Source organism: Numida meleagris, chromosome 4, assembly GCF_002078875.1.
Source record: "Numida meleagris isolate 19003 breed g44 Domestic line chromosome 4, NumMel1.0, whole genome shotgun sequence".
In the NCBI taxonomy this organism is placed as follows: domain Eukaryota; kingdom Metazoa; phylum Chordata; class Aves; order Galliformes; family Numididae; genus Numida; species Numida meleagris.
In genome coordinates, this window is record NC_034412.1 from 71,053,999 (window position 1) to 71,063,889 (window position 9,891).

General features: G+C 40.5%; 2 protein-coding genes across 5 annotated transcripts in view; both read left to right on the forward strand.

Annotated features, from left to right (window-relative positions):
• On the forward strand, nt 1-7,019 carry PDCL2 (phosducin like 2). Of its 3 annotated transcripts, XM_021397010.1 has the most exons (7): nt 278-298; nt 634-708; nt 2,267-2,387; nt 3,560-3,650; nt 4,744-4,887; nt 6,222-6,430; nt 6,746-7,019. In XM_021397010.1, the coding sequence occupies exons 1-7, from the start codon at nt 293-295 to the stop codon at nt 6,907-6,909; spliced, it is 810 nt and encodes a 269-aa protein (XP_021252685.1). In that variant the 5' UTR covers nt 278-292; the 3' UTR covers nt 6,910-7,019. The 3 variants fall into 3 exon arrangements, with proteins under 3 accessions (XP_021252687.1, XP_021252685.1, XP_021252686.1); XM_021397012.1 differs by lacking the exon at nt 634-708 and having other exon boundaries at nt 1-298; XM_021397011.1 differs by lacking the exons at nt 278-298; nt 634-708 and adding an exon at nt 1,324-1,417.
• The window catches only part of CLOCK (clock circadian regulator), a 55,410-nt gene continuing 54,695 nt past the window's right edge, over nt 9,177-9,891 (forward strand). For both annotated transcript variants that reach the window (XM_021393710.1, XM_021393711.1), the window contains exon 1: nt 9,177-9,679. The gene's annotated coding sequence lies outside the window, so the exon portion shown is untranslated. The remainder of the gene's footprint in view (nt 9,680-9,891) is intronic.

Sequence of the window (9,891 nt, forward strand, 5' to 3'; positions counted from 1 at the left end):
TTACAATTCTAACTAATAACGGTGCATACAGGGATTACTAACACTGGCTGGTTACAGGGTGAGCTGACCTCGGCACCCCTCTTGCTTGCGCGCTTGGGTGAGCAGCGAAGGGCACAGCACTGGCTTCCACACAGCACTCCACCGCCTCTCCGGCTAAACCCGCCCCGTTGCTGGTGCACCAGGGATTTCGCTCGTACCAGCTGCCTCCCATTGAGGTACGTGGAGGCGGGGCCGTTAGAACCAGGTCGTGCCCCAACCGCCGCCGTGAGGAGCGGCAGGGCCGCGGGGGAGTATGCAGGTGGGCGTGAGGGCCTGAGGAAACCCGGGGGAAATGGGGAGCTGCCGGGTGCGGCCGTACGGGCGGGCAGGACGGGGGAGCTGTGGGTGCAGGCTGGGCTGCGCGGTGTACCCGTGGAGGGGCGGCCCTTGTATTTCCGTGGAATCTTTGATACTCTTGCTGTGCAGGAGTCAGCATTCGTATCTGATGAAACCTTGCAGTAAGATTGACTGTGAGAACATTTTATAATGTTGGGGAATTTCACAATAGCAAAACCTTCCTTCGGGTTTTTCCTTTCTAGACCCATGATCATATGATTCATTAGTTTATACACAGAGCTTCTCTTTTTTTTTCAGTGGGTTACATCCAGTACTTTTCAGTTTAAGAATGAGAAAACATTGCTTGTTTTAACTTTATTCACGTATGAAAATGTAAGCAAAGTATTAAGTTTGCTAGTGTACTTGAAAGACTTAGCAATAAAATAAGCTTCTCAGCAGCAGAATGCTACAGAAAATACTTTTCCAAATAACGTAACTATTTACAGTGGAGTTGGTATTCCTAGTTCATAACATGGATGTCTGAGCTTTGCAAAAGGAATCAGTTAAAGCATGCCAGTACGAAATCTCTTTCTCTCAGCAATGAGCACTAGATGTTTGGAAAGCCAGAGTGCTGGAGCAGCAGTGAGTGCTGGGAGCAGTGCCGCAGGCCTGCTGGGCCTGTGCAGGACTGGTGCAGGAGCTGCCATGGGCTACTGCCACCTCCTTCCCACTCCAGCCCTGAAGAGCCTCGCTTCCTCACCCATGACAGAAGAAACTGGCGGAGGTAAAGGTCTCCTTGCAGACCCACTGCGCCTAACTTCCCAGTGAGCAATAGCATGATTCTCTTTACTGTCTTAGTGGGTTTCCTATTTCTTTACATCTGAGATGCAAAAAAAATTGTTTTATCATTACAAAATTCCTGGGAGCATTTACATCTTAGCATTTGGTTTGTGGGATCATTAGAATTGTGTTGTTATGTTTGTGCTAAGCTCTGTAAAGAGAGATTTGTTGAATAAAAACAAGGCAGCTGCTGGCTGGAGAGGCAAATATATCACTCACAGGCATGGTACTGATACAATGCAAATCCTGGATGTTTCCTCAGGTAAACTTTTTGTAACGCGATGTTTGTTCATTTGATGCTGCATTATTATGAATGCCATTAAATATTTCTGATATATAAAAATCTCTACAGGCATTTCTTTACAAAGGTTTTCAGACTATATTTCAAGGCAAAAAATACCACACCAATTAACAACCTTTTTAAAAATCTGCCTAGAGCTTCCAGTCCTTATGAAAGATGTCCTAACGTGTTGCAGCCCAGTTAAAATAAAGATTATTTTAATGTGATAATTTGAGAATAAATGCAGCCTTATAAATAGATGTGGTTCCTTTATCTTAACTGCTTAATTAAATTACTACAGATGTAGGCTTAATACCTTCAAGAGTCCTATGCTATAAATAAGCTTATGTTGACATATACTAATAATCATTCATTTAAAATTAAAAAGTCCTTTTTTTTCCTCATTCTAGGCATGTTTTTGTATGTTTATACAAGACGTCTATAGTTTGTTGTTAGTAGTAACATAAAAATGCCAATACAGAAGCGGTATTTGTTTAAGTAAGCTGTTGATGGTTCTGAGTTTCTGAAGCAGGTTTCCATGCACCTCCTAGAAAACTGTAGCAGATGTTTTGGATACTGACTTCTTTGTCTATGTTTACATTTTGAGGGTTTTTTCTCACCTATTTTCTTGCTGATTTACGTTTAGAACTGAAAAATGATGGATGGAAAATCACAGTAGAGAATGGTCCATTAAAGTATTGCAATCTCTAAGTAACAATTTACATTTTTTACATCCTTAATATGTGCCAAAGTGAAAAATGGCTGTGCTTGGTCAAAATCAATCAAAAGACTGATATGTCAATTTAGTTTTGTTCCACAATACCAAAACAGGACCCAAATGAAGATACTGAATGGAACGACGTATTGAGAAAATTTGGAATTCTTCCTCCAAAAGAAGAGCCAAAAGATGAAACTGAAGAAATGGTTTTACGCTTGCAGAAAGAAGCAGAAGGCAAGTCAAAATAATAAAAAAATGCTATTAAAATAACAAAATTCAAAACACTAATGTGTGTAGTGTGAGGTTCATCTCCACTGTGGGAATCTTTCCCACTGTAAGAGCTATCCTATGCTATCTCTTCCAGTCAAAATTTAGAGGCCTTCACAGACCACAGATCAAAAGGAAACAAGATGGAAAGAATGAAATCCAGCTTGTTTTGCTTCAAAGCAGGATCAGATATAAATACCTAATTCTCAGCAAATGTTCATTTAATCTGAATTTTAAAAACTGATTTTTCACAGAGGCCATGAAAAAGAATGTATTTTTATTTTCTTTGCAGATACCAGAAAATACTAGAAAATTATTACTGCAGCTTTCATAGGATCAGAATGGTTTGGGTTGGAGGGGACCTTAAAGACCATCCAGTTTGAAACCCCCTGCCTTAAGCAGGGTTGCCGCCCATTAGATCAGGTTGCCCAGGATCCCATCCAACCTGGCCAAATTTTCCAGCCTTGACTTTCTGTAATTTCCATTGGAAGAGCAGAAAGCATTAAGGTGTAGGAAATGGAAGCGGCACCACAAACTGTGCCTCTTGGTTCCCGTTATTTTCCTGCAGGCAAACATTTTTGCATAGAGCAACTAAGGCTCTTGCTTAAATGTGTTGCAGTAATTCTCGCTTTCTGACAAGTATTAGACTTGAGCTGATAGGCAAGTTACAGCTCGATCAGGAGTTTTCAGATTCTGCTGAGTTCTGTTCACTATTACAGAACAGAGAAAGTATGTTGTGTCTTCAGTAGTAGCTTCTGCCAAATTCTTGCAGGCAGCGTTGATCGGGATATTGTTTGTATAAAAATACAGCTAAAATACACTAAAATAATAATTTAAAAAATGGTAGTGTGACATACCACTACGTACTGCATCATTTTAATTACTGTTACTGAATGATTTGAATTGACAGGGACCATAAGGACTATCTAATTCCACCCTGCCTGCCATGGGCAGGGACACCTTCCACTCGATCAGGTTGGTCAAAACCCCGTCTAGCCTGGCCTTGAACACTTTCTGAAATCAGTATATCTTTTACTTCTGTCAATTCCATGTCTGCGTAATAATTTTTATACATTTAAAATGTGCAGGCACTTTAGAGAACAAAACTAGGTTGTTTTTTTTGTTGTTCTTGTTTCTAGTGAAACAATATGAAAGAATGAGTCTTAAAGAATTGAAAGAAGCTGAAGATGACTTTGATGAGGCTGATAGGAAAGCTGTTGAGATGTACAGGTATACCTTACTATTCCTATAGTAAGATATAGTAAGATGTCCCTTCTACCCTCAGCTGTGGTTCTGTGACATACCATGTACTGTTCTTAGGCATAACTGTAGTACAAGCCAGGTTCTCATCCAGCTATTGAATAGGAGTATACTTGGCTGTTTATCATACCACACAGGGTCAATGTGTTTTCTGACTTCGAATTCAGAAAACTTGGGTGGCTTGTTTGGAGACTTAATAATTATTTCAGTTGTCTTGGACATTCACATGTGTATTTTTCAAAAGTACTCAGTGGTATCCTGCAGAGCTTAGCACTGTAACTAAGAAAAATCAGACATTAGCAGTTCAGACAGAATAAAAGTGGTAACGTGATCAAAACATTTCATCTAAGATTCTGCCTATACTTACTGCTTTTGCACTGTTAAAGTAACTAAAATCCATGTATTTAGCAGTGTATTCACATAGAAAGCTGATCATTCACATAATTTAGTGAGAGTTATCAAAGTAAATTATCATGTATTGTTGGTAAAGTATAGTAATGTGTGTACACTTAGTCTTGCCAGTTCTACAGTGGCTTTGAGTCAGTAAAATTAGTAGCTTCTTGTAGTTCAACACATCTCAGGAAGGCATTTTCATTTTCTACTTTGCAATTATTTTTATAGATGAAAGCTGCCATCTGCTGGTTTTACATTCCAAATTTCATGAAATATTTTAATGTTGTATCATATTAGCACATTAAATACTGATAGCATTTGCCCAAATTACTGATGTTCAGAATGATGAAAACAATTTGTACCTGTAGAATTTTCGAGCTTTTTCTCAAATGATGAAGGCACTTGTGCAGTGTTTGTTTCTGAAGTTTCTGAAGGATGATGCTGATATAAATAACTTCCTTAGTTTTATGTTCAGATACGATTTACTACCTTTATTCAATAAAATTAGCATAGAAACCTTTCTAGCTCTGAAATGACACTAGAAGACCTCAAGCTAGAGTACTACTCAAAACAGTTTTTAAAAGGAATTGAGCAAAATGTACTAGAATTCATTAAAAATGCCTCTTAAATGTTTCAAATATACCTATTTTTCTTACTGCCTTCTAATTAGGCAGCAACGCTTGCAAGAATGGAAACGTCTTCAGAGGAGGCAAAAATATGGGGAGCTGAGAGAAATCAGTGGAGAGCAGTACGTTAAGGAAGTTACAAATGCTCCTGAGGATGTTTGGGTCATAATTCATCTTTATCGGTCAAGGTAATTACTTTCTAGTTTAAGGTACTGAGTCCATCAAAACAGGGAATTCAGCTGGTGATTAGAAAGCAATACCAAGAAAAATGAAATACAGCAGATTATCAAAATAGCAGTTGGTTGGAGGCAATGGAAATGATTCCATTGAGCATGGGACCTCCTTGATTTTTTTTAATTCACTTTTAAAATTAGTTTGCCTTTGTTCATTTGTATGAAAGATTTCGTTTGCTGTACATCAACATGTACTGAATCTCGGAGATTTCCAAATTTCACTGAGAAAGTGTTGTCTACCATCTATTCTAAGGGAACTTCTTTTGAAGCCCCATTGCTCAGCAGAAGTCCTCCAACAGGACCTTTCTGTTTCTCCTCTAGCAAATCGAAAGTGCAGCAGTGAAAAGTCTCAATTCTGAAAATCCAGGAATGCTGAGGGAATTTCTTAGTTCATCAGTTGCCCAATAAGTTCCGTAATAGTAGCAGAAGTTGTGACGGAATGAAGCAGAAATTTCAAGGGGCTTCTGTGATTAGTTCAGCGTCTGTTAGCAACTCTATTCGGTGTTTTGCAAAAGCACTGAGAATTGGAATGGAATGTTTAACATTTGTTTAGATTCAGACCAGCTTTCTCTTTTCCTTCTTTTTAAGCACGCGGGGGAGGAAGTTTCTTTGATTCCTTTCAGTTGCCAAGAATTGAGCGTTATTTCCAGGAGCAACAAATAGGTCAATCAAATGAAATTATTGAAATTACAGTAATTTAAATTTGCAAACTTTTCAGCTTCTTTTCTTCCTTTTCATTGTTCTGGTTTACTGGAGAATCACTTCTTTGCTTGATCATTGTACAGATGAGGCTGTGAGAAACCTCTCAATTCCTTAGGACTGAATGTGAGATCTCTGAAGCTTAGCAAATCAATACATCTTGTTCCAAAACTGTAACCTCATGTGCTTTTGGCCACCAGCTGGTGCCAATTGAACGCCAATTCAAGTGAAACGTGTTATAGATTCAAAATTTAATCTAGATCTACAATAAATGGACGAGATGAGCTTCAGAATCTTTGCGGACAACAAAATTGAGGTACTACGCTTGTTTGGAGCATCTGGTAGCTTTACTGACATGTTCTAGGAACTGTGCCTATTACATACATTCAAAGTTTTTACTTGGGCAAATCAAAATGATGTTAGAAGAAGCTAAATAAAATCTGTGGTGCAAACCTAACTACAAATTGAAGAAGAAACAGAATAAGCTGAGAAGTACTTCTACACTTCAAAGGCTCTAATTTTAGTAACGTTAATTCTTTTACAAATCATTTACACTGCAAATATGACCATACCTTCTTATCCTTTCCTAGCATCCCTATGTGCTTACTAGTCAATGAACATCTGAGTCAGTTAGCCAGGAAGTTTCTGGAAGCCAAGTTTGTCAAAGCCATCGTGAACAGCTGCATCCAAAATTACCATGACAGATGTTTACCCACAATACTCGTATACAAAACTGGTGAAATAAAAGCGAGGTTCATTGGGGTAGCTGAATGTGGCGGGATGTATCTTAAAGTGGAAGGTAAGAGAAATACTGCTGAATAATTCACTTTACAGAGAAAAATTATTTTGTTTGTAATCATTAGATCTAAAGATTGCTACTTAAAAGTTGAAAGAAACAATCAAAATATTTTTGTAGGAAAGACCACAAAAAGCAAAGAATAATTTATGTAATCCTACAGTGCTTAGAATTTTTGGTAAGCATAGATATTTTGCACTAACACAGTTCACGTTCAACAGTTTTTTCTTGCTGTTGAGATAGTTTATTTCTTTTATAAAAGTCCTTAAGTGAAAATGTATTGCAATTAACAGCATAAATTGTCATTTGATGTTACAGAGCTTGAATGGAAGCTAGCTGAAGTTGGAGCAATTGAAAGTGACTTAGAAGAAAACCCCAAAAAGGACATTATAAATATGATGACATTATCAATGCAAAACATTTCCGTTCATGAAAACATCAATACAAAAAGCAGTGATGCACTGAAACCACATATTCCTTGAGGAACAAGTTTTCAATGTGGATAATCTATTCAGACTTAAACTAGCACAATGTGGCTTTTTATTGCTTTTGAAAGTCTGAAACAATAAAAAGGGCTTTTGTTTTGCTTGTATTTGTTTTGATTTTTTTAGAAGAAAACTAATGTAGTGAATGAAAGCCCTGCTTATTTTTTGGATGCCCAGAGATAGCTCCTATGGACACCGAGAGCCTGCATTCTTCTTTTCAGACAAATTGCTCAAATGGAAAAGGAAGGGGAGGAGGCCGTTAGCTCTTAAGCTGTAATTCAGACTTTATTCCTCTTTTTATGTAGCAGGGGTGCATGCTTGACTCCTTTAAATCACAGTGAAATGACTGTAGTGGGATTTTACTCTAAATACTTTCTTAGTTCCCCCCATTGAAAAGCTGATCTGAAGAAAATGATGCGTACAGTGGTATCAAAACAGGATTTAGCCCTGAATGCAATGACTAATACTTTTGCTTGGTTGACAGGTATGCAAGAATTTTCTCTAGCGTCAAGGATTCTCTTTGCACTCTTCTAATGCAGATAGTTGGATCAGTTGTTCCTTCTCAGTCAAAATAAGTACATACTTTGCAAAATAGTTTATGGTCCATGTGTATATAAGCAAAACAAAACTATGTCAGTGAATGAAGTGACCACACTCCTGATTCGGCATTTTTATTTATTATGAGCAGTGAACCAAATTGGATATCATAGTTATTTTTCCAATGACTCGGTTAAAAAAAGAAAAAAGAAAAAGAAAAAACCTCAACGTGCTAAAGATTATACAGACTTGACATGGTTTATTGCTTCAGTATGCAGAAACAAAGCAAATGGTTCACTTAACGCTTGGCATGAAGGTACCTAAGAAACACAAGAAAATGAACATTAGTGTTTCCTTTTTAGCCAGGAGGATAAAGTAGATATAAGTAGGTATCTACTGTCAGGTATCACTACTGGAAGCTTACAGTTCATAGATTCAAATAGAATGGATAGATGCGTTTCAGAGTTAATAGCTTATCTGCCACTTAAACTCCTACTAGTTCCTTTCTAGTTTTAAAATGCAAACAGGTCATCAGTGATGTCTGATATTCCCTAGGCAACACTGGTATTCACCTTAGCTGACTGGTATGAAAGGGGAACTACCACCCACTTCCTCTTCTCAGCAAACCTCCATTAAGCATTAAGGGGTTGCAGTGTTAGAAGAGCACAAACAGTGCTCACCCTCATAATTTGACAATGTCTACAAACTGTGTAGCCCCTAATCAAACCATCAAAGAAAACTCACATTGACAATAAGGCTTAGGAACATAGTATTTCTAGGTGGAAATAGTCTCACAGAACTATCACTGCATTTCTAATCTTTTTGTCCCGTTCCTTCAGAAGTCCTTAAAATATTTTCAAAGGTAACACATTGCCTCAGTTAGGCTATAACAGGCAGAAAGTGCAACCGTGTGTGATCTGCACAGCCTGACAAATCAGCAAACGTAAGATGTGCAGGCTTCAAAGAGAGATTTGGTACTGCAGCACTGCAGTAGGTTGATGTTGCTCTCTGCAAGGTGCATTTTGAGGGAAGAGATACTGCATGCATCTCTAGCATGTTTTCCTGAAGAATTACTACTGGCTACCAAAGATCTTGTGTCAAATTCTATACATCCAGCTAGATGCTAATTTTAGTCTGTGGGTTTCTTGGCCGTGTCCTAGTTCTGGCAGCAACACCCTTCTGTTGAAAATGTTTGTGTTTTCTGCTGGAGTTTCCATTCCTTCTCTGTCCTATCACCTTTACTGCACTGCATCGTAGAAGCATTACCCTTTACCTAAGTAATGATACGATCACTTCATTTATATTGATTTTCCACAACTGAAAGCTGGAAATGGAGTATTATGAATCTGTAAATATCCAAAGTATTTTTATTCATGCTGTTTACAAATTTACAAACAGAAAAGAAAAAAGCTCGTGGTTAGCTTTTTTGGCAGCATTACTGCTGAAAAGTTTCCAGTCCCCAAGCTACCTCAGTGTACAGGGAGCTCAAACAGGGAAACTAATCTACCTGAAAAGTAATCCAGAAATGAGGATCTCTGAGACCTTGGAAGCCAAATCAAGTCCCTTCCTTCATTCCAGGCACCTGATTAACGGTGGCACTGTTCGTAGTTGTTGGCTTAACTGTATTATTCTACAGCACATTCTGCAAAGTCTGCAACAGGAACACAGCCCGCAGTTCGTATAAGCTTTAAAAAACACACGCAGGCACACAAAAGAAAGCTAACTTTTATTATCAGACAGTCCTGCTGCCTCCTATTGCAGCCGTATGTTCCTGTGCTGATAAAGCGTATTTTCTGAACACAACAGAGGATTTCCATAGGCGCTGAGATTTCCAGTGCTGCCAGGGCCGCTTCCGATGTGTGACAGATGAGACTGCCTCGCAAACCGGCGTTACACGCGAACGTGGAGACGCGGAAGGCCGGCCGACCTGTAAGCTCCACCCGCGTACCCACATCGAACGCAGAAAACACGGAGCGGGACGGCGCGGGATCCCCCCGCTCCGCGGCAGCACCGCTCAGCGTGCCCTTCCCGCAGGCAGGACGCCTCCCCCCGGGACGGGCCCCGGCCCCGCTCCCGGGCTCTCATCGCCACACCGGCTGCCGTCGGCCGTGACGCTCCGAGCCGCAGGGGTGGCGCTGCGGGGCCGGGATCCCCGCGTCCCGCTGTGACGGCGCCCGCCGCCATTTGCTCCTCAGGCGGAGCGGGGTGAGACGAGGCGAGGTGAACCCAGGTCAGGAAAGCGCGGCGCCCACCGCGCCTGCGCGGCTCCCTCCCGCACCCAGCCCCCCGATCTTGCGCATGCGCGGGAGGGCGACGGACGAGCTCTTGAGTTCGCCTCCTCGTCCGCCGCCTCTCCGCGCACGCGCAGACGCCGCGCTCCGGAGCGAAGGGCCGCGGTGCTGCGGCTTGCAGTGCGCCGTGGCGCACGCGCGGTGGCGCGAG